This window comes from Magnolia sinica, chromosome 11 (assembly GCF_029962835.1).
Source record: "Magnolia sinica isolate HGM2019 chromosome 11, MsV1, whole genome shotgun sequence".
NCBI classification, from domain to species: domain Eukaryota; kingdom Viridiplantae; phylum Streptophyta; class Magnoliopsida; order Magnoliales; family Magnoliaceae; genus Magnolia; species Magnolia sinica.
The window spans coordinates 67,297,764-67,322,130 of record NC_080583.1 but is presented as its reverse complement, the minus strand read 5'-3'; the positions used below and the strand labels follow the sequence as shown (position 1 = coordinate 67,322,130).

The 24,367-nt window shown below is 36.6% G+C and overlaps 1 protein-coding gene across 4 annotated transcripts in view; it reads right to left on the bottom strand.

Annotated features, from left to right (window-relative positions):
- Window positions 1–16,254, bottom strand: part of LOC131219273 (serine/threonine-protein kinase ATG1a-like) — a 63,736-nt gene extending 47,482 nt beyond the window's left edge. The window contains exons 1-4 of one of the 4 annotated variants that reach the window (XM_058214333.1): window positions 16,089–16,254; window positions 15,911–15,991; window positions 15,238–15,367; window positions 14,096–14,350 (exon numbers count right to left, since the gene is read on the bottom strand). In XM_058214333.1, coding sequence (XP_058070316.1) covers window positions 14,337–14,350; window positions 15,238–15,367; window positions 15,911–15,991; window positions 16,089–16,130 — 267 coding nt within the window. In that variant the 5' untranslated portion in view covers window positions 16,131–16,254 and the 3' untranslated portion in view covers window positions 14,096–14,336. Of the gene's footprint in view, window positions 1–14,095; window positions 14,351–15,004; window positions 15,368–15,627; window positions 15,779–15,910; window positions 15,992–16,088 lie in introns of those variants that run through there. The other 3 variants (XR_009158087.1, XM_058214332.1, XM_058214331.1) reach the window with 3 other exon arrangements.
- Window positions 16,255–24,367: the final 8,113 nt, after the last annotated feature.

The following is a 24,367-nucleotide window of genomic DNA, read 5'->3' as shown; positions in this document are numbered from 1 at the left end:
TCTACTTTGATTTGGTTCTACCGGGCTGCTACAACGAAGGAGATATTCAGGTATTTTATATATTGTAAATTCCTTTCTATTATTTTGGTTTCTTTCAAGATTTGTCAGAAAAATCTTGTTATATTAGTTATCTGAGGAAAGCCAGGAAAACTCAGAAGTGGGGTTTTTTTTTAATTGTGTAAGCCCACATACAAAGACACAATTGTAAGGGTTTTGGGTGAACCTGGGAAAACCTATTTTTAGTGAACGCTAATATCCCCTGTGTGAGGATATTAGGAGTGGAGTAGCTTTTTGTGCGGCTGTTGTTTAACAGTTGGTGAACACACAGGCGAACCACTATAAACCCTTGTGTTTGATTGATTTATTCTTCTAATTTTTAATTATTCTTTTGTGGGATGTATGTATGGCGGTGAATGTTGTAATTATTTAATTCAAGCTTTGTGTGAATGTTGTAATAGCTTAGAATTTATTTTCTGCTATTCCTTTATCGCTTGATTTTCAATTTCATTTGAAAGTTGTTCCAGCAAGGTTGCCCTGCCATTTTTATGGTGTATGGCTGTCCCTAGAACAATACATTTTTAATTACAAGTTATTTTAATTCAGTTTATATTTATTATTGTATTCCTCTTTGGTTTGAGACTTGATACAAAGATCTTTCTAGAAATAAGGTTGTCCTACCATAAGCTCTGTTTTTGGTGTAAGGTTGTCCTTAGAACAACGTTTGTATCAACCTCTCAAGATCTGAATTTTGAGGTTATTTTAATTTACTACATTGTGATTTACTTTGGCTATCATATTCTTTATTATTCCGCTGTTATAAGTTTTTATTTGGCATTGTCCTATTCACCCCCCCTCTAGGACATATAGCTTGGCCTTTTCATGAAATCCTTCAAGTGTCATCTTATTATTAAAACACTTTTTCTTTAGACTAGATTTCATTAACAATTTTAAGACTCAGCCATCTATCTATAATGGCCTAACGTCTAACATTATTTATCCTGGATGAGATTATATATTATTTTTAGTGATGAAACTTTTCACTTATCAAGGACTTGTTCTTATCTATTGAACCTAAAATTAGAGATTTTCTAATATTGGGTTGAATTTCTATCACTAGTTGAATTTTAAGTAAAGAGTTTTAACCCCATCCATATAGATGATGTCCTTACTACTTCTCTTGTTAAAGATTTATTGAAAGGATCTATCAAGTTATTAATTGACTTCAAATATGAGATCGCAATGATTACATCTCGAATTAACTGCTTTTCATAGTTACATCTCAAACTTATATGCTTAGACTATCCATTATATATTCCACTATAGGCTCTTGCTAGAGTGACTTCACTATCACAATGTAGTAAAATAACTGGTATAGGCTCCACACATAATGAGATTTCTAGTAGAAGATCCTTTAGCCACACAACCTTTTTCCTGTTACAGCAAGAGCTATAAACTTAGATTCCATCGTCGAATGTATTATGCATGTCTGTTTCTTGAATCCCCAAGAGAACTATTCCTCCTAGGGTGAATACCCAACTTGTTGTAAACTTATTGTCCCTTATACTTGATATCTAACTCACATCCTTGTCTCTTTCCAACACACTCAGAAATTATGAGTAACTTTGAGGTAATCAAGAACCCTAATAATAGTTTTATAGGGTTCTCACTGGGATTACTTGTAAACCTACTTACTTTACTCACAACTTATGCTATATTTGGTCTTGTGCATTGCATAACATAAATAAGACTACTTGTAGCACTCACATAATCAAACTTTGTAACTGTTGTTCCATCGTTTTCTCTCAACTTAATACTTGGAACAAATGGGGTATTTGTTTTTTTTTTTTTGTTAAGTGATTAAACTTATTTATTATCTTCTCAATGTAATAGGACTGAACACCACTATATATATATATATATATATATATATATATATATATATATATATATATATATATATATATATATAAAATTTAGATACCTAGTATGGTATCAACTTGTCCAAGATCCTTCATTTTGAAGATGGAATAGAGGAACCGCTTTATTTTAGTTACATATTTCATTGTGTTACTAATAATTAGTATGTTATCAACATATAAATATATAATAATGATGCAGTCATTACATGCTTTAGAGTAAATTCACTTATCAATTACATTATGCATGAAACCATGAGATAATACCTTTGAATCAAAATTTTTATGCTACTATTTAGGTCTTTGTTTCAATCTATACAATGACTTAATGGGCTTACATACTTTCTTCTCATTTCCTAGTAGAACAAACCCTTTTGGTTGCTCATGTATAAATCCTCATTGAAGTCACCATTCAAGAATGTTGTCTTTACATTTATTTGGTGGATGTGAAGATGATGTATGAATGCCAATGCGAATAAAATTCTAATCAATGTTATTCTAACCACAAGTAATTATGTGTTAAAGTAATCAATTCCTTCCCTCTAAGGGAAGCCTTTTGTTACTAGTTGAGCCTTGAAGGTCTGGATAGTATCATCACTGTGGTATTTCCTTCTGAATACCCACTTACACCTTATAGGTTTGAAACCTAGATCCAGATATACCAGTTCCCATATCTTATTTTATACAATTGAGTCCATCTCGTTGTTAATGGCCTCCTTCCAAAAAGAAGAGTCTCTTGAAGACATTGCCTCACTAAAGGTTTTATAGCCATCTTCTACAATTAAAACTATATATATCTTCCTTATAACCTTATCTCTATCACCCTCAACAAGATAAAATGAGACATGTTGAGACTCTATCTAATCAGGATTGTGACTCTTTTCTACCCTTTCCATTTGACTACTATGAGTTTCATTAGGAGCTTCAAGCTCTTGCGTAGTTCTCTCTATAAGATTACCACTAGGAGTTTAGATCTCAGTATCCTTTGTCTCTATAAATAGTGTGTTCTCAAAGAACTCTACATCTTTAGATTCTATGATCACATTAGACTCTAAGTCTAAGAGTGTAGAGGCCTTTCTTTTTTGCGCATAACTCACAAAGGCATACTTACCAGCTCTGGGCCCTAATTTGGTTCTTCTAGGATCAAGTGCTATTAAATACATGAGACATCATCATACTCTAAGATATCCTAAGTTTGATTTTCTTCCTTTTCATATCTCATATGGAAAGGTCTTGATTTTATTATATGGGATCCTATTTAGAATACGACACGCTGTTAGTAGCGCTTCTCTACACAAATTAAATGACTTTTTTTTTTGTATTAGCATTGAGTAGACCATTTCAACTAATTATTTATTTTTTTCTCTTAGCCACACCATTTATAGCTGAATAAATCACAAAAAAAAAATATTATTCTCCTCTATTATTACATATAATTTTTATCTTTTTATCTAGTTGATTTTCTACCCCTGACTTATAGATCTTAAATACATTAAATGCTTCATATTTTTATCTCAGTTGGTACACATACATATATATAGAGCAATCATCTATAAAGTATATTTTACCTCCTCGGATTAGAATGTCATTTAACTCACATATGTTAGTGTGTATTACGTCCATCACTTGACTTAAATCTCTCAATACTTGGAAAATGTTTATTTATCATCTTTGACCATACGCATACTTACATTTATCATTCTCACTTTCATTATATGAGATTAAGTCATTTTTAGTCATGAGTCTTATGATGTTATAGCCTACATGTGCTAGTCTATCATGCCACAGGGATACAAACTTAACCATATAAGTAGAACAATTATTTTTATTTAGCGAGAACTTGATCATCCTATTACAAGTATACACTTTTACAACAAAATTATCATTCCTCGAAAATATTAATATGCTAGATTTATATACTACCATAATTCCGGGTTTATCTAGAAGATCTCCTAAAACTAAGTTTCTTCTTATGTCCAGGAGACACAGTATGTTGGTCAATATTACATTCTTTCTAAAGGTAAACATAAGTTCCGCTGTTCATTTATCGATGACCTTCGACCAACATTCATTCCCCATTTGAACCTATTGACCATTGGTTACGTCTTCATTGGTTTTGAAGATAGATCCATCGTAGCATACATAGACTGTTGCAATTGTTTCGTACCACCACATATGAACTTTTCCTTGATCTATGTTCACTTCACTGATCATTGTGATTATGTTGTCTTCAATTGCACTAACTTCTTTTTTAAGTTTTTTGTGGTCCCTAAAAAGTCAAGGGAAATGCCTGGTCTCTCTGCAAACATAGCAAGGCCCATTGGGTTTTTTGTTCTTCTTCTTTTGAGACTTTTTGAATTTCCCGTTATCTTTATTAAGTTTTAGGGATTCATTCTTCTTAGGGTTATTACTGTATTGAGATGACATTTCTACTGCATTCACCTTAGATGAGGACACACCATTAGTATCATCTTTTTGTCTCAGTCATGAGACTCTTTCTCAATTCAAAGACACTTTTGAATTTGTTCTAAGGTAAATTCTTCAAATTTATGTAGTAGTTTCTTCCTATAATCTTTCCAACTTGGAGGTAGTTTAGCTACTATAGGCCCAACTTGGAAGAATTCAGGTAGGTCAATTTTTAAGGCATTTATTTTATTTACGATCAATTATAATTCTTAGATCTAGGTCAGTAGATGCATATTATCTACCATCGTGAAATCAAAGTAGCTAACAATTAAGAATTTCTTTGTTCCTTCTTCTTCAGCATTATACTTGAATTCCAATGCATTTCAGATTTCATTGGCCAGAGTTGTTTCTATGCAGAGGTCATATTGATGGTCGGATAGGGCGTTCAAGATGTGATCACAACATAAAAATTCATCCTCTTATGGTTTGGTTCTTATAGTGATTTGTTTTGTAAAAAATATGTTTAGTTGCTTTTAAAAGTGGTTGCAAGTTCAGGTCCAGGATGTAGAAGATATTTAGAATGGTGAGAAGGAATTTTATCTTATCTTGTAACTTGGTGAAGTTTGTGTCATCGATCCAGTCAAGCCTCATTAAGTCTCGGTTAATCCGCTTGATCGATGCAATACTTTTGGTATCCATGTTAGTCATGCTTTAGGATTGTTCAAAAAAATTATGAAATTAAAATTTTGGAAATCAAGAACTAAATAAGTTTATTAAAACTAGGTTGAAGCATGTTTTACATATGCTTTAACGCGTGATTTTTCCCCTCCTATCGATTTAAGATCGCTTGTGGGTTGCTGGTGAATTGCTTCTAGGATATGACAAGCCTTGTTTGGTCCTGCATGGAACAATCACCAAGGAACCATCTTAAAAACTCAATTAACACAATCAGTATCATAATAGGAGACTTTGTATGTAAAAGTCCGATTACAACTATGAGAGGTCTTATTGAAGGAGGAGAAAATGAGAAGTCTGGGGATATTAGTTCTAGTCTCTAAGGAGATTTGTTGCCTTGGTTGTGTTTTTTATTCCATCAACATCAGTTTATATAGATGAAGGGAGTGGATTGTTTCACCTAAGGCTATTAAAGTTTAGAATGTTGCAAAAAAATTTCTAAATGTTGGTTCATTAATCCAAACGTTTTAGATTGTTGGATCATTAATTTAAACATTGGATTAAAGATCTGACCATTTGGATTAAAGATCAGATAGTTATAGAATGTTTCAAATCCAACACCATTCTAAACAATTCTTTCCATGCAACAGTAAAAAAATTATCGTATATAAAGCATTTGGTCGACCAGACTTTACACTCTTATCACACTATGATTTTACTATCTCGCGATGGTTCGTGTAACTTTGCTAAGGAACGACCACTTGTGACATGATGCGTATGTACGAAGTGCAAAGTGCACCACTAGCGCCTCTACAACCACACTACCTCACTACTCGCGCCCTCGCCCATGCCTATGCCCACGCCGCGTGTGCAAGAGTGCGTGTGTTCTTACATTCCAATGCCCCGCACTGGAATAGGCAAACCCATGCTCCCTCACTCTTTTTTTTAAAGTAAAGGTACTCCTCTATCAAATACTTATTATCACACTTTTCTTTCCTCTCCCTCAATAATGTTGGACAAATGAAATGTAGGAAAAATACCTTTTTACCAAAAGGTTATGAGGGAAATTCAAATTTTTATTGGAAATATTTTCAAAACCCTTGTTTTAAAAAAAAACACAGCTATTTTTTTTTTTATTTACCTTTTAACCAAAAATCTCAACAATCATTAGCCAAGTCACATTCTGCAATGTGTCGTGGTGTATATCATTGTTAACTAGCTATTCGATTGTGTACACTTTCTCGAGTGTGTCCTAAAGCATATCATTGTCAACTAACTATTTGATCGCATGCACTCTCTCAGGTTATTACATAAATTATGGAATTCTGTATTCCGCTACGGTTGTGTGCTCTTATCTTTCTTTTCGTCTGACATGTGTTAATGGGTGACGATCATCTTGATCTTCCATTATCTTCTTCTTTTTATTCTAATGGCTGCAAGGATCTCATCCTGATCTTCGAAATGGTGGTGCTGCCATGTGTCGACTTCTAGTGGTCAAATATGATGATGTCAGGTCGGGTGTAAACATATAGATTTAGAAACTCATTTATTAAACAATTTAATTTGAATTACTTACATGTGCAAGTTTATAGTTTTGAATCATGTGTTGTTTACCTTTCATTAAACTCCACCAAAGTATCAAAGTTTCTCGTTTCCACAATAGTCCCTTCTTCCCCATGATCATCCCCCTTGATATGGCTAGGAATTAGAGCTGTACACAAACCGAGTTAGCTCGGTTAGCTCGCTTGACTCGACTAAAAAATCTCGATTTAACTCGGCTGATTTTTTTAGCTTAAAAATATTTCAAGCCAAGTTTGAGCTTGATCGAGCTCGACTCGACTCGGATTGAACCTCAACTTGAATCGACTTGGTGACTTGATTATTTTAATATTAATGTTGCTTGTCAAGTGTTTGATGAAATTACTCAATGAAGTGTTGTTTCATGTGCATACATTCTCCACGGGATCGGATAGTGGCAAGGAAGGAATGGATATGAAACAAATCATTATTAAAAAAACAAACTTCACATTATAAAATTGCCCTCTAATCATGATTTTGATGTTGCTCGCCCAGTGTTTGATGAAATATCTGTATGTTGTTGTTACCATTTTGCATTATGTGAAAAATTGAAGATGCTTTGTATGTGTTTGAGAAAATGCCGCATAGGCTCGAACTTGGATCGAACTCACCCGAGTTGCTGACTGAACCGAGTCGAGCTGACCAGTCAGGTTCGAGGACCGAGCTGAGCCAAGTTTGAGCTGGGGTTAGCTACTAGCAGAGCCAAGCTGAGTTGTGCGAAGCTCGACTTGGTTCGACTCATGTACAGCGCTACCAGGGATTTCTGGCAAAAACTGAAGCTTATTTGAAAGGACTGCACTAGCCATGTCTACAACTAATCGAACAGCATGCCAGGCAGAATGCACATTAATTCTTCCAATTCATCATGTGCTCTCTTACATTTTCTCTATAGAAGTTAAAAATTAGTCCAATCCAAGACCTAGGTGTGCCTTAGCATAGAAAAAGGCAGAAAATCATCCCTAAAAATTCTTCATTCACATGGTGTGACCCACATAAGTCTTGGAATGCCCTTGTGAGGTGTATTAAAGGAGAGGATTGGATGACATATACATAAAATGTTGGATGCCACACACAATTAAGACAATTTTAATAGTGGGACTACCCATCTTAACTTTTCCTTATGGTGTAAGACTTCTCTCTTCTCTGTTAGGTTTTGGACTACGGAATCACACTGAGATGGATCTAAGATAGCAATCCAAGAGCACCAACCAAACACGAGAACACAAAGATTTAACGTGGAAAACCCTTTCGGAAAAAAAAAAAACCACGGCTCAAAGCGACAGATCTTCACTATGAAAGTAGAAATTACAAAGAGGAATGACTTACTAGACTTGAGCAATCCTCAAATCTCTCCCTTGCTCCACCCTTTTAGAAACCCTAAAACCCTTTCAGAAAGCCTTAAAATCCCTTGGAAAATTAGAAAGCCGTAGAATCTCTTAGTTTTGCAAAAAAATCTGCGTAGAATCTAATCAGATTTAAGACATCAATACAACAATCTCCACCATGTCTTCAATCTTCAAACGTGTAGCTCTTTATCCTCTTCTCTTATATCTACCTCATATCATAGCTTCATCAATGCTTCTCATGCACACTCCGTCCTCTTTTTATGCCATCGTCAAGCCCGGAGATATTGCACATAATATGAACTTCTCTGTAGGAACAACCTTGGTGCGCATGTCTGTTGGATTCTCGCTGGTGTGAATCTTCTCTAGAGTTACTCCTCCTTCCTCAAGCACCTGTCGGATAAAATAGTGACGAACATCAATGTGTTTAGTACAAGAGTGATAAATAGAATTTTTAGCCAAATTGATAGTGCTCTCACTATTACAATTAACCGGCACAACCTCCTGCTGAATTCCCAACTGATTTATCATGCTTCTTAACCAAACACTTCCTTAAACACTTCCGTCACTTTTATATATTCTACTTCAATTATGGAAAGTGCCACCACAGACTGAAGCTTCGATATCTAACTAATTTCTCCACTCGCTAATACAAATGAGTATCCTAAAGTTGACTTTCTGGAATCCACACTGCCTGCATAGTCTGAATCCAGATACTCTACCAACTTTGTCAGTCTTCTCAAAAGTTAAAACATAGTCTTTTATACCTTGAATGTATTAAAGTATCTATTTCACCGCTTCCCATTGTTGCATACCGTGGTTTGACATGTATCTGCTCACAATACCGACTGCCTGTGAAATACATGGTCTCGTACAGACCATGACATACATTAAACTACCAACCACATTCAAATAAGGCACATGAGACATAACCTGTTTTTTTCATTTGATTTAGAAAATTATTTTGAAAAAAGCTTGAAGTGAGCCGTGTGGGGAACACTCACCGGCTTTGCCTAGTCTATCCCATACTTGATCAACACTTTTTCAAGGTATTCTGCCTGTGATAAGCAAAGTCTGCTCCTCTTCATGCCTCTATGAATATCTATGCCGAGAACCCTCTTTGTACCTCTCAAATCTTTCAACTCGAATGTTCCTGATAACTGAGTCTTCAGTACGTTGATTGCAGATATATCATGATAGGTGATCAACATATCATCAACATACAATATTAGGATGATGAATTTTCTACCACTCAGTGTCTTATAATAAACACAGTGATCGTATTCACTCCGAGTAAATTTCTGACTCAACATGAAAGAATCAATTTTTTTATAACAACGCCTAGGCGACTGTTTCGAGTCGAACAACGACGCATTAACCTGCAAATATTTTTCTCTGCCCTTTTAACTTTGTACCCCTCTGGTTGCTTCATATAGATCTGCTCTTCCAACTCCCCGTGCAGGAATACAATCTTGGCATCCATCTGTTTCAGCTCGAGATCGTATTAAGCAAGCAGTGCCAACACGAATCTGATGGATACTTGCTTAACCACTGGTGCAAATATCTCTATGAAGTTGATTCCTTCTCTCTGAGCATACTCCTTCACTATCAGCCTCGCTTTGTATCTATCCTGTTTGCTTTTGAATAACCACTTGCATCCGATCGCTTTTCAGCCCACTTAAAGCTCCACCAGCTCCCATGTGTGGTTTTTGTGCAACGAGTCAATCTCATCGTCCATCGCCACCTTCCACTTTTTTTTGCATCAAGCTCAGTAAGAGCCTCCTGAATAGTACAAGGGTCCCCCTCATCCGTAATGAGGGCATATGTGATATTAAAGTCATCTCTGTATCTTGCTGGTAACCTGCGATCACGTGGTGGGTTACTTCTCATAGATGGCTGCTCCACCTTATCCTGTACCTCTGTCTGTGCATGTCTCTGCTTGAGTATCATCTGTGTCAATCTAGTGGTATACGATCAACCTTTCTGGTTCCACTTGTTCCCCCCGATCATTCTTGTGGAATTGAGAGCTTTCATCGAACCTAACGTCAAAGCTAGTGATGACCTTGCATGTGACCTTGTTGAATAACATGTAACCTTTCACACCAATATTATAGCCAACAAAGATGTAATTTTTTACTCTAAGGTCTAGCTTATCCCTCTTAACTGACGGTACATGAAAGTAAGCCTCACAAACAAATATGCACAAATCTGAGTGGTCATCGTATGTCCACTCCATATTTCCTTTGAGATTTTACATTCAATTGATGTAGACGGGGATCGGTTCACCAAGTAGCAAGCCGTGTTAACGACTTTAGTCCATAAGTCCTTGCCCAACGCAACATTACTTAACATGCATCGGGCCCTATCCAAGAGAAGTTCGATTCATCCGCTCAGCCACACTGTTTTGTTTGAGCGTGTGGCGCACTGTGTTGTGCCTAATGATCGCTTCATCTTTGAAATATTCATTAAAATCAATGGAAGTAAATTCTCCACCATTGTCAGTCCTTAAAACCTTTATTTTTTACCCTGACTATTTTTCTACCATTATCTTCCATTGGTTGAACATGGTGAAAACTTCAAATTTATGTTTCATGAGGTAAACCCAAACTTTTCTGGAGTAGTCGTTAATGAATGAAACAAACCATGACGACCCCTCTAATGGAAACCTCTAGCGATGGTCCCCATACGTTAGAGTGCACATAATCAAGCACTCCCTTACATATATTTTTTTTTCTGGATTTAAAAGATAATCTAGATTGTTTACCATATATACAATTCTCGCATATATCTAAATCGGAATTCTTAATAAAACTAGAATCAAACAATGATCAGATAGTACCTTCATGCCTCGCTCGCTCATGTGGCGCAGATGAGCATGCCACATATGTACAAACATGGAATCTGCAACAGCTACTGCCGCTTCACCTACTGAAGTATTCCCGATCAACATGTAAAGGTTTCTGTGCCTTTGCGCTCTCATAACCACAAGTGCCCCTTTTGAAACTTTAAGGGCACCATCAATACCAGTGAACTTGCACCCTATAGCCTCGAGTGCACCGAGAGAAATCAAACTTTTTTTCATATCAGGAATGTGCCTGACATCAGTCAAGGTATATTCCATCCCATCAAACATCTTGATGCTTACCATAACAATAACCATAACATTACAGGCATTGTTATTGCCCATAAAGACCTGTCCACCATCACATATTCCTTGTAACTGGCGAACCAACTCCGATGAGGAGTCATGTGATATGATGCTCCTGTGTCAAGGATTCATTCATCTTTATGATTATCGTACAAGTGACCAATCATGGACATAGACAGAACATCACCACCACTTGTCTCTTCATCAGATGTGACAACATTGGCCTCCTTAAAAGAAGCCTCTGAGTTTCTTTCTTTGCTTTAGGATTATTGCAATCCTTTTTCATGTGTACAGTCATCTCATAGTTCCAACACTTTAGTTTTCCTTTACCATTGCCCTTGGCTTTGGATCTAGGTCATGAGGATCCTGTACCTCGATCAGTATTCCTACCCCTCATAATCAGTGCATCGGAAGATGTCCTTATGTCGCCGTTTAGCTTTCTAATGGCTTTCCCTTGAAGGGCTGAGATAATGGTGTAGACACTTAGAGTTTTATTTGCGGTGCACATTGTGTCCTTGAATGACTCATACGATGCCGGAAGAGAATTCAACAACATACATGCTTGTTCTTCATCTTTGATCACTTCCTCTATATCCAGCAGTTTGCAAACCAATTTATTAAAGTTGCTAATGTGAGCTTCCAGATCTCCACGCTCTACCACATCTTAAAGGTGTACCACTGTAGCTTCAAGTGTAAGTGATTTTCGGAGGATTTTTTCCTATAAATATCTCCTAACTTCTCCTATAAACTAGCCGTAGTTTTCTCCCTCAAAACATTGTAGAGAACCTCATCCGTGAGACATAAACAGATGGAAGCTAAAACATTCATGTCAAGAGTATTCCAGTCTTCGTCATTCATAGTCGATTTTTGATCCATAAGAGCCTTAACTTCGCCTTGCTTGGTTAATAGACTAATCAACTTGATCTTCCATAACTCAAAATTATTTTTTCTGAGTACTTCTCAATATCAAACTTGGCATTTCCCATCGATGCTAATCCTACAGATCCAGATCTGTGCCCCAACGATTGCTTTAATACCACATGTTGTGCTACAAAATCACACAGAGATGGATCTAGGATAGCAATCCAAGAGCACTAAGCAAACATAAGATAACACGGATTTAACGTGGAAAACCCTTTTGGGAAAAAACCACGACACAAAGCAACAAATCTTCACTATGAAAGCAGAAATTACAAAGAGGAATGACTTACTAGACTTGAGCAATCCTTAAATCTCTCCCTTGCTCCACCCTTTTAGAAACCCTAGAACCCTTTTAGAAAATCTTAGAATCTCTTAGAAAATCGAAAAGAATCATAAACGAAATCGGAAACAAATCTCGTACTTTCACAGTTTTGCAAAAAAAATCTGCGTAGAATCTGATTAGATTTAAGACATCAAATACAACATTCTCAACTTTTCCCCATGGTGTAAGAATTTTCTTTTAACATTGGATTGATTGAAGAATCTCACCCTTTGATTAATGGACAATTTGACCATTGATGGCTTTCATTTATACATTCATTGGTGCCCACAACCTAACCATTTTGATCAATCCACAAATTTAACTTTCATTGTCATTAAAAAAAAGTTTAGTTTTTCATTTAAGCCATCTCTAAAGGACCCACATTTTGATAGTTTGGATTATATCTACAGTGTCATGTACTTCTATATGATTGTTCATATTTTATTAGGGTATGATAACTTTTTATTCTTCTTGTGTTTAGACTTAGCTATCTTTCAAAGATTCTTTGTCTATGAAGATCGACTAGTAATCTCACTTTCCAAAAGAAACAATAGGTCTAGTTTAACTTATTTAATTTGATTAATTTATATGGTATGTATAGTTTCTGTGGTGTGCATTAATTTATATGGTTTGTATAGTTTTTGTGGTGTGCAATCGTGCCGTGTGTACAATCTGTTTGGCCCAAATTCTTTTGGTTGTGTGGTGTGTACGTGATGGGTGTACCAGAGCTGAATGTGGTTTGAATCGAACTGAGCGCCTTGTGACCCCAAGGCACCAAAATTGATAGAGAGACTAAGTTTTATATGGATTGACCATCTATATAGCCATCGATTATAAAGAATCAGGCAATTTGCAAAGGAGAGAGTTTGTCCTTTGGATGAGTTTTCTTTGCCTTATAAATAAAAATATTTTCAATTAAACGTGTGATAAATTATACTGTTTAACGATAAGACAATATTGATAAAAGGAAAACAATCTAAAGCTAAAAGTATTCTATTGATATTGAATGAATGCTTACAATCAACATAAAGATAGAAAAAAAAAAAAAAAACAAAAACAAAAACATAAAAAAAAAAAACAGAATAACTGATGACATTATCATTCCTCAACAATATACTAGGCTTTGTAAGCAAGACAATTGTCAGTCATGACGATCTATCCACCGTTTAATTGCACTTCATAGGTAAGAAAATCATTAATCTCGATAATCTATTCATTGCTCGACTGAACTTCATAGGTGAGGCAATCATGATTCTTGAGAGGGTCGTTTATTTTTCGTTTAGCATGAATTAAGCTTCGAAGATTAGACGGTCGATGGTGAGTGGATCTATGACAATCTATTCATCATGTGGTGGGTATCATAGGTGAGACGATCGTGGTTAAATGATAATCTATTCATCGTTTAGAACAGCAATTTGTAGGTGAGACAACTGGCAGTGTGATTGCACTACCAAAAAAAAGGGCAATGTCGACGGCTAAAAACCGTCGGCACTGAACTTCCCCGACGGCTTTTAGCCGTCGGATGGTCTGTCAGGAAAAGGGACGAGGGCGTTGCTCGCCGACGGATTTTAGCCATTGGTGTCTACGACAGCTGTGGAGGATGGAAAAATCGTCAGCATTGTCGACAGCAAAAGGCCGTCAATGTTTCTCATAAATAAAAATAATAATAATTAATTGCCTAATCAACGCACATGCCCAAAACTAGATGATCCTAATCATTCCAAATGCAATCATAAAAACATAGTACTAATAGCAACAAAATATAAACTACAGCACAAGAGAAACATGATCCTAACCATTCCAAATGCATTTCATTGGACAAAAACACAATGAGTAATTATGTTACTAATTGCAGACAAGATAAACATATCACCTTTCATAATAGTCACAAGAAAATCTTTTGGAAGCTCAAATGTTGCAAACACATCCATTTGATGGCTTGAATTCCAGTTAATCACTTATTATCACAAACAGGCAACCTGGTCAATGAGGTAGCCAGGCTTGTTCTGGTTGCGAGCTAAAAGTTGCTAGGAAACACAACCTGCACCTGTACAGCACACAACACAGGCATATGGATGCATGTGCCAGCCAAGAACCAGTGGACACTTTCCAAGAAATGCCACCAGTAAGAACATGTTCACAGTCTTAAATGCAAGCAATCCACAAATGACTTCATGCACAAACTCAATGCCTGCATAAAATGCACAAAAAAGAAAAAGTTGCAATTACAATGAAGGTCATTTATGTTTTGGATTTCAAGATTCGATTTGAGCAGAGCAGAATCATTCAATCCCAAATAGCCCTGCCCCCACCATCTCAAAAATCATGATCCTCAGAAACTTTGGGCGTTGAAAGAACTCATGTTAATATGTTATACTTTTTGTGGCCACTCCTGCAACTGCACCAACTCCTGCTTCTGGTAAATGTAAATTCAACCTAAAATTGCAGACTGATGGGATTGCAATCCTTCAAAGATTCAGTAAGGACAGAATTCTAATCAACTTCATGCTCCATTTTAGTTAAAAAGACTCTTGAACCAAAAGAAAATTGTGCATCCAACACGATTTTAAAGCCTAATGAAGTTGTCTTCCAACAATTTTAATGATTGTTTCATATATTTCACACTTGATTCTTTTATTGAGATCAGAAAATAGAGGACCAGTTTGTATAGGACAGAGGTGGACCTACATCAAACTCTTGAACTGAAACTGTATCAAGCATGTAATGTGATTTCCAACCAATCAACAAAAGGTGCATCTACTATGAAGCAGCCACTTTTTAACTTTTATGTCTGAACTTGGAGAAATCTGTTCACTAAAACAAGGGTCTAGTCTAGCTACTTCTGGCCTCCAGTTATCCCAAACAGACTACAGTACGCAAGATTCAGAAAGAAACAAGCTGAAAGCAAGATGAGGATCAAAATATTACCCGCATTGGAGAGCCTTGAGACTTCAGCTTCAGCTTGACTAATGAAGGCATCTTTGTTTCCTTGCACATATTGGTTGAGCCGATCTTTCAATATTTCTGCAAGTTTCTCTTCTCTTTCCTTCTGAACAACCTATAGTAAAGAAATGTTTACTCGCAAAGCATACAAAATGCAGAAGAAAAAAAAAAAAAGCCCTGATTGAACACAAATGATCAATAAAACTAGCATATAACACTCCAACAAAATAGAAATATATTGACTTGAGAATGCTAAAATATCTTGAATATGTTCCAAATCATAAGAAATGTGAGGAAAGTGTTTGGATAATTAAATTTCCTCTTATTGAATCAGCAAAATAGTCACAATATTATAGAAGTATTAGAGAAACTGACTAATTTAAGAGATATGGGAATATAAGAAACATGAGATGTCCATAAGTAGATATTTTAAGTAATGCCTCCTTATCTGTAAGTACTGTAAGTAGTGCCTCCTTATAGAAGTATTTTAAGTAGTGCCTCCTTATCTCCAGCACCCATTGTCGGCCTACACATGTAGGAGTAAAGAAATTCATGATGGCAAGTGGTTTCATTTTCATTATGGATGAGTACTGAGTTATATCATGACAAACCAACAAATAAACAAAAATTCGCAATACATGTATGTTTTAATTAGAACCTGGTATTGGCAATTTCCTTCAAAGGGTGGCTTCCCTGTGACCAGCTGGAACAGAATTGCTCCCACACTCCATAAGTTAGCCTGCACAGAGCACTCATGAACTTGAAGAACAGAAAAATATCTGCACAAACTCTACCATAGGTAGTAATGATGTGAGGAACAAGTTGTGTAATAACACCTTCGCGTCATATTTTTGGTTCTGAATGATCTCTGGAGCCATGTATAATGGTGAACCACATAAAGTCTCAGCTAACCCTTGAGGTGTTAGGTACCTACAAGGGAGGCATTTTTTAATCAAGAAAACAAAAAGATGGAATTGGAAGAAGAACTGAGACCAGCCAAAAAAATCATGGAACCAAACTTCGAAGGCGAGATAGTCATGGAACCAAACTTCGTAGGCGCGATGGTCATGGAACCAAAATTCATAGGTGAGATGGTCGTGGCCAACGACTATCTTTTAGTTGCTCAAGACCTCACTTTGTAGGCGAGACTATTGTGATTTGATCATCTGTTTGTTACTCGACCAAGCTTCGTAAGCGAGATAGCCGTGGTTAGATGATCGTCTGTTTGTCATACACAGTCAAACTTCATATGTGAGACAGTCGACCAAATCTCTAACCACATTAGTGAGAAAGTCCCGCTGGCTTTTTATTCGAAACTTAGGGTTCATCCTTGTAGTGTAGTGGTGTGATTGTGGGCATAAGGTGAAGAGAGCATAAGCAATCTAATTGGACCATGTTTTTTAGAGGATTGACTAGTTATTAGTGGAGGAGTTAGATCGAAAAGTTAAAACTAAGATAAACATCAATGAGGGGCAAGGGATAGGCAACATAGCATATATCAAAACTAAGTTAAACTTATATAAGAGTCCATGAGAGACGAAGGATAGGCAAAATTGTGCCATATAGGAGATGTATTGGATTGACGTGGGCCTGGAGTTCTTTTTCTCTTTGCTTTATTTATACACATAAAGCAGTTACTGGAGAATTGTAGTTGAGATCCATCTCTATGATTTTCTCTTAATCAATTGACTAAAAAGAAAACATGGCTGATTATGCTTCTATCTTATGGATCAATCTTTATGATCTTCGTGTTCCCATGCAGTCATTAGCCAACCGTAGCCAATAACATTTCGCCATATGTCTTGGAGCATATCACCATCAACTTGCTATTCAATTACGCATTTTCTTAGGCCATTATATAAATTATTGTCTTTCATGTTCCGTCACATCTGTGTGACAGCCGTATGCTCTCAGTCTTCTTAATTATCTTACATGTGTTCCTTAGTGGTTTTTTTATTTTTATTTTTATTTTTTATTTTTATACACGCACACACACCCCCACACACTCACGCAAGGGAATTTCACCACCTATGGATACTCGAACCCTTGACTGGGTGTTGAAACTCCCGGAAGTCTATCACCTGAGCAAGAGTAAGGATTCCCCTTAGTGGTGGTTGTTGTGATCTTCCATAACTTCTTTCTACTATTGTATCGACTACAAGGATCTCATCTTGATCTTTCATATAGTGGTGCTACTACGTCTTGATTTTCTAGCTAGTTGTTGGAACTGACAATGTCAGGTTGGGTGTAAACACTATCAAGCATTTTATGCAAGGGTCATAATCTTATGGGCTAATTGCATGGGAACTTTTCTCTACAAATAATTTTATTTGAATTTATTAGCATTCACATCAGCTTTGCATAAATTATAGGCCTAGCCCTGTCTTGACCCTTGACTGTTCTAACCTAGCTAGCCCAACATATAAGCGCCACGACTAGGGCTGAGGGCTCTTTAGCCCATTAGGGACAGGACTGGGCTAGGGCCAACCTTAGCTCTGCCCATTGCCACCCTATGGTTAATTGTAATAGACCATTTAACTTGGAGCTCCAACCACTATAAATGAGTTGAACTTGAGACTTTCAATATGAGTCATCTTGCAATGATCCAAACTACTTATATTACGAGTTTTGTCTTGTATGTTGTACAAACAACAAATAAAATTTATTAAATTGGATTATTTCAACCCTTTAAAGTTTTGCTCTTGTGCTTTGAAAGTGGGCAGTCTCCATGAACCTTTGGACCTTTGGATAATCTAGGATTAATTGTTCCACTGAGATATTTCAGACACCCCATCTTAAAAAAGTCCTATCAAATAAATTGTTTGAATCATTGAAAAGAACCCAAATCCAACAACTAAATCCTTTTTATCATATTCCAATACATCGGGATGTATGGGAGCAAAAAGCTAAGGACAGGCAAAAGCCGCAAAAACTAGGCAATCCTAGTTGCACAAAGCCTGGTCACCTAAGAAAAAAAGTAGCATTAAATGTCTTGAACTACGTACAGCCTAGACCATCCAAATCCCTAATCCAAATGTGGATAGAGCATTAGTCATTAATTACATTTAGAATATAACAGTAGGTAGCTGACTTTTTCCCTTTGAATCACACATTGCGGACCTGCTTGGTAATGGGTAAGGAAGGTAGATATATCAATAGTTCTAAGTGAATAGGTAGCTTAATTGATTTCAGAGACCTTGTATAATTTTTATAATCTTCTTTTGTGTAGAAAAAATTTGAAGAAATGAATGATCAGATAGAACAAGCAGGAGCATGTGGGAAGGTGACCAATGAGACAAGGGAGCAGCACATGGGGTTCAGCGAGTGGGAGTCAAAGGTTGATCCAAGTGACCATGAATCGATAATCAAGGTGAGAAATTTTCTATCATGGGCCAAACATTCCATTAGGACATAATTCATCAAGTCTTTTCTGACTACTTTCTACTTATGTCCCTTTAGGCCTTTCCCTTGTCATTTTAGATCCTTCAATTTATGCCAACTTCCTTCTAACCAGCGCAGTTCTTGTTCCATGTTGCACATGACCAAATCATGATCTAAGTCTATTTTTCCTTATCTTATTAATTACCTTTGGTACTACCTGTAAGCTTCATGTAATGCATTCATTTCTAATGCTTTCATTCCTGGTCTTGTCATTCATCCATCTCAACATTCTCATTTCAGCTATCCTCATCCTTTTGATATATTGTTATTTAACTGCCCAACATGTTGCACTGTAATGCATGTCTGGTCTTGTAGCCATACTAATAAATTTCCCTTTTAATTTGAGTGCTACACGATAATCACATAAAGCTCAAGAGGCACATCTTCATTTCTTTCCATTAGTTTGAATTTTATGGGCAACATCTCATCAATCTCTCTACTCTCATGAATTATTGACCCTGGGTATCCAAAGTTGTCATTTTTGAAAAATTGTCAATAATCTTAACTAATTCCTTTTTTCAAAAGTTGTCATTTTGAGAAAAAAATTGTCGATAATCTTAACTAATTCTTTTTTTTCTTTACTGTTATTATTACTAAAATTGCAATCTATATACTCTATTTTAGTTTGACTAATTTTTTAATCCTTTGGATTCTAAAGAATCCCTCCATAAATCTAGCTTTCTAGTTACACTCTCTCATCTTTTCAATATATACTAGCAATCTATTCCCACAAATGCCCCATTAACTTATTCCTAACCAATGCAAAAAAGGTATGTGCTCAATACCAACCCTTAGTGTAAGCCTATAGTAATCAAGAACTCACTTGCTTACTTACCGACGGTCCTCACATTTGTTACCAGCACCTCGTGCATATTCTTAACAATATCAATATAACCTCCTGGGACTGTTCTTTTCCAACACCTACCATATTAACTTTCTTGGTAACCTATCTCATGCTTTCTCTGAGTTACTAAAGACAATTTAGAGATCCTTCCTCCTCTCTCTACATTTTCTTTAACAATTGTCCAAGTAGCAAAATAGCTTCAATGTTTTTTTATGAAACACCTTGAAAGAGAAATTGATAGACAAGAAAATGTGGTACTTATACATATTGGCAGATGCAAGACACTTGAAAATTGATAGTTGCATGTCCAACCATAACATAGTCACTGATTTAATCCAAATTACAAGTGTGGCCCAATTGATGAGTGACTTGTGCTCAATTTTTCCATAGAAGATCTCTAGGGAGGGGCCAACCTTTTTGATGGGTTTGATATCATCCACACATGTTACATTGGTACTTACCAAAACAAAAACTAAGGTTCAACTACATGATCACTAAGTATCACACGCACAACACATGAGAGATTATCTAGAGCATTGTAAGTCCAATTAATTTCTGGACTATCCATTGCATTCAAAGAGCATTGCATTGGCGATTATGCAAAATCATCCCAATGGTATGATTCTAACCATCCAATTCTTGGAGGAATCAACTATCACTAATTAAATAGTCATCTTATGAGGCAATTCCTGTCATCCCGCGGATAGCTTGGACATGCAAATGGATGGTGATGAAAATAAGACTGAGTTTTTGGCAAATGAAGGGTCTATATTTTCCATGGTAGCTGATGAAATGTTTGATGGATGAATGGATAGTCTAGACATCTTTGATCGGACCATACAAGTGACCCAAATCGTACATGAAAACTGATTTCAATCCTTATTACAAATTAAATTAAACTAGTTTCGAGCTTAATATGGGGCTAGCAATCTGCTCTTGGACCTTAGCTAGCTGAACCAGGCTTAACATGGGCACAAATCATTAGCTCAGATCAACATGGCTGGTGACCAGGCATCAGACCTTATGCAATTTGTGGGAATTCATAATTAATAATCAACAATGGAAGTTGAAATAGTTACACAATGAGTAATCTAGAAGCATCTACTTCTACACATGCATATTTTTAACTTCAATAAAAAAAATAAAATCGATTACTGAAACAAAATTTTCCGAGACAATCAGCTTAATGCATTTTCTCCTCCTTCATACAATCACTGCAATGAAGGTGCTAAGGGTAAGTATTCTATGTAGTAAGGAAATTATCTAAGGGTGTAGAACTCTGCAAGATCTCCCTAAATTACTCACCTACATTTATACACTTTACCCTCTTGCCACCTACCTTTTCTTGTCATAGAATTCTCTCTCTAGGGTACTCTTAGGAGGTTTCTTTACCCAAAACTCCTACAATATACTAACTAAAGCACTGCAAATCATAATCTCAAAATTGCATAATCAAAATAATTTACAAAAATAATAGCTAAAGCACTACAACTCATAATCTCAAAATTGCTTAATCAAAATAATTTACAAAAAGCCAGTTTGCAAATCATGTTGATATATCATTCTGATTCTTGATACAAGGCTAAATTTGTAAAGACCATAGATTCTCCATTGGGACTCTTGGACCCAATAGGCACCTAATTAACCACACAACTCACCATGAATATCCACCGAGAGGTTTATATGTTGGTGAATCAAAGTAACTAATCAAGCCTTACTAAGAGCCTAGGTCCTCTCAAATCTAAGGATAATGTAAAAAGCATAAGAAGTACAAGCCAAACCCTAAAAATTAAGCTCTTCTTTATAAATCTAGTTCATGTGTAAGAATGCACACACAACTACACTTGTACGGGACGTCTTCTCATGTCAGGTACTCATCATACATTCAACAGGCACACCATGGATAGTAACCCTAAGATATGCTATCCCGACTTGTTGCCCAATTCCATGAAAATATTCTAGGTGTACGAAGAATTGGACAAGTTAGGTAACAAAATCTTTTTGCATCCAACTTTTTCTACTTCATTTCCTAAGGATGTAGAGACATTGAAAATTCGTCCAACTAGATTGTCTCAATACATTCATTCGGTGTATAGACACAGTAATACTCAACAATAAAAGATGCATTTTCCTTCTGAAAGAGTGGGTACTTTAAATGGATGGCTGCACTAACTTGTGGGATTTATTAGATTCTATTGAGAGGAGATGGTGGAGACTTGGATGCTGATGGTAACCCCATGCCCACACTTGTTTACCTTTCGAGGGAAAAACGACTAGGCCACCCACATCATTACAAGGCTGGCGCCCCTCAATGCCATGGTAATCTTTCCATGTTTCTATCTTTCCTCTTCTTCTTCTTCTTCTTCTTTTCTTCGTCATTTCTATTTTAGCACAAGAAAGTATCTGATATGCCAACACACAAAGAAAGCTTGCTTGTGATAATACCTATCAACTTCTTACCTATATTAGTTCATTGTTATACAGCATTGATGATTGATAGATGGTGATATTCATACAAGATAATTCAACCTTTTGCATTTAGTCATTTTTTTTCTTTTTAATCCCTTTATAAAATGCACTTAAATAATTATTATGGCTACAGATTATTGCGTAATTGCCACTGGTTTGGTGAACAATGGACACTCAATTCCCTACATGTTGCATACTTGTAACTCATTGAAGAGGGTTCGATAATTGGCCCAATTTGGATGGAAGATATATGATCATGTGTACAAAGCCAGACATCAATTATTAAAACTGGGTATCCAAGCTAATCCAGTCAGGGGTCCCTAGCTAGTTGTTAGTTTATGTGCTGGTCGATCTGGACCATCCAGTCAGCGGTCCCTAGCTTGAATTTGCACAAAACAATGTTCCTAGCATCATAGCAACTTTCTATTTTTGGTGACCTGGGAATGTTATGGGGAATATTGCAAAAAAAAAAAAATTCCACTGATGAAGCAATAGCGAGGTCTCAATCAGTCCAATTTTGATCTACTAACGAAGATGCGTCCCAAAAAATTGGATGGACGGGTTTGTCACTGATTAGATGGTAGAGATTAGTACTAAGCGATATCTTATATGCATTTCTTTTTATATGATAACTGGAGTATGTGAAGGAGAGAGTTGAGCAAAGAGTGTCAATGTGCATGGGTTGTGAAGGCCATTTACTGGGTTTTGACTGCGTAAGCAAGTGGACCATTTTCAATTTTTATTTTTTTTTCTAGCAGTCAAATTTTCAATTACATTTGTGGCCCACCCACATGAAGAATGACCTAGCTAGAACATGAGCATGTCATGAAGATCTGCTTTGTTCTTTTGAGGGATGGAATCTCAATCTCCCAAGCATTTCCTCTTAATAATTGTTGATAATATTTTGGGGTTTTGGGCAGAATCGAGTGTCGGAGGTGATAAGCAATGCACCCTTCATCATCAACGTGGACTGTGACATGCACTGAAACAACTCCAAAGCGCTTCGCCATGCAATGTGCTTCTTCCTAGACCCAAAAGTGGGCTACCAAATCGGGTTTGTTCAGTTCCAACAGGGCTTCTTAGGCTTGACAGAGAATGACTTATATGCAAACAGCGGCATGAGGATTTATGAGGTACACACGATCATCCTGTGGACCCCAATCGACAATAACGGTCTACAAGCTACTGGCTGTGCGTGGACCCATGTTTGTGTTAAGGCTTTAAACCCCATTTGGGATGGCCCATGGACTCATCATTCAGTGTCTGCTTAAACCTGATGTTGCGTCATTTGACTTTAGGTGTGGATATGGACCTGGAACTAGCCTGACACTAGTCCCCTAAGCTCTAATCGAACTCAAAAATGTCATATACAATTGGGAAAGGACAGGACCAGCCCAGGAAGGAAAAGGGTAACCTGACCAAATGCTTCTATCATCATATACATATTTTTGATGATAGAAGCATGACCCTAGATCCAAAAGGTGTCTTTAAACTACAATAAAAGTTTAACCAGACCCTCATAAGTGTCTCATCTTCCATCTTGTTGTTATTATTATTATTATTATTATTACAGTGACCTACTTGATTATTGGACCACAGGTCATTCATCACTGGCCATGGCTTGGCTTGGTCTGAACACAGAGCCCTATAGGGCTTGGCCACCAGGGCCAGGTTGCATGGTCCAGTCCATCACCACACCTATTTGAAATTAAAAGAATGATACAAACAGAATTAATCACATAATGAAACCTTTACCATAAGCATGGCAATGGGCCAGGCTAGGGCTTGACCACTGTTGGCCTTTAGCCCTAGCCTAAATCCAGATGAAAGAGCGTAGAGGCTGGGCTATGCTAGTCCTAGCCCTATCATAAGTAAAAGTGAGTTAAAAAGTTGGGTTCCATATATATGAGGAGGTGATCATATGTTTGTTTATAACAGTGAGAAGGCCCGACTTTTGGACCAACAAAGCATTTAAGTAACATGGAAGGACCCTCAAGATGGATGCACTAGATTTAACATTTATATTCAACACATATTCACATCTTTGTTCAAAATGGTGAATGTTTTGGTGGCCAGACCTCGTTACATCCATTTATCATTTGCATGGGCCCAACTCAGCCCAGAAACATTTTCTAGATCTCAAGCACAGATCTAATCCTCTGGTCAAGTTTAATTAATGGACCAGGCCTTGGCCGTGGATCATAGGAAGGCCAGGCTGGCCCATTCCATTACTTAAAATTTCCCAACATTGCACACAAATGGCTATGGTTTTTTATTATTATTATTGTGATTGATGCCCCAGAGACGTTGTTTTGGGTCAATAACACATTGAATGGTTGAGATCATCCAATTTGTAGGATT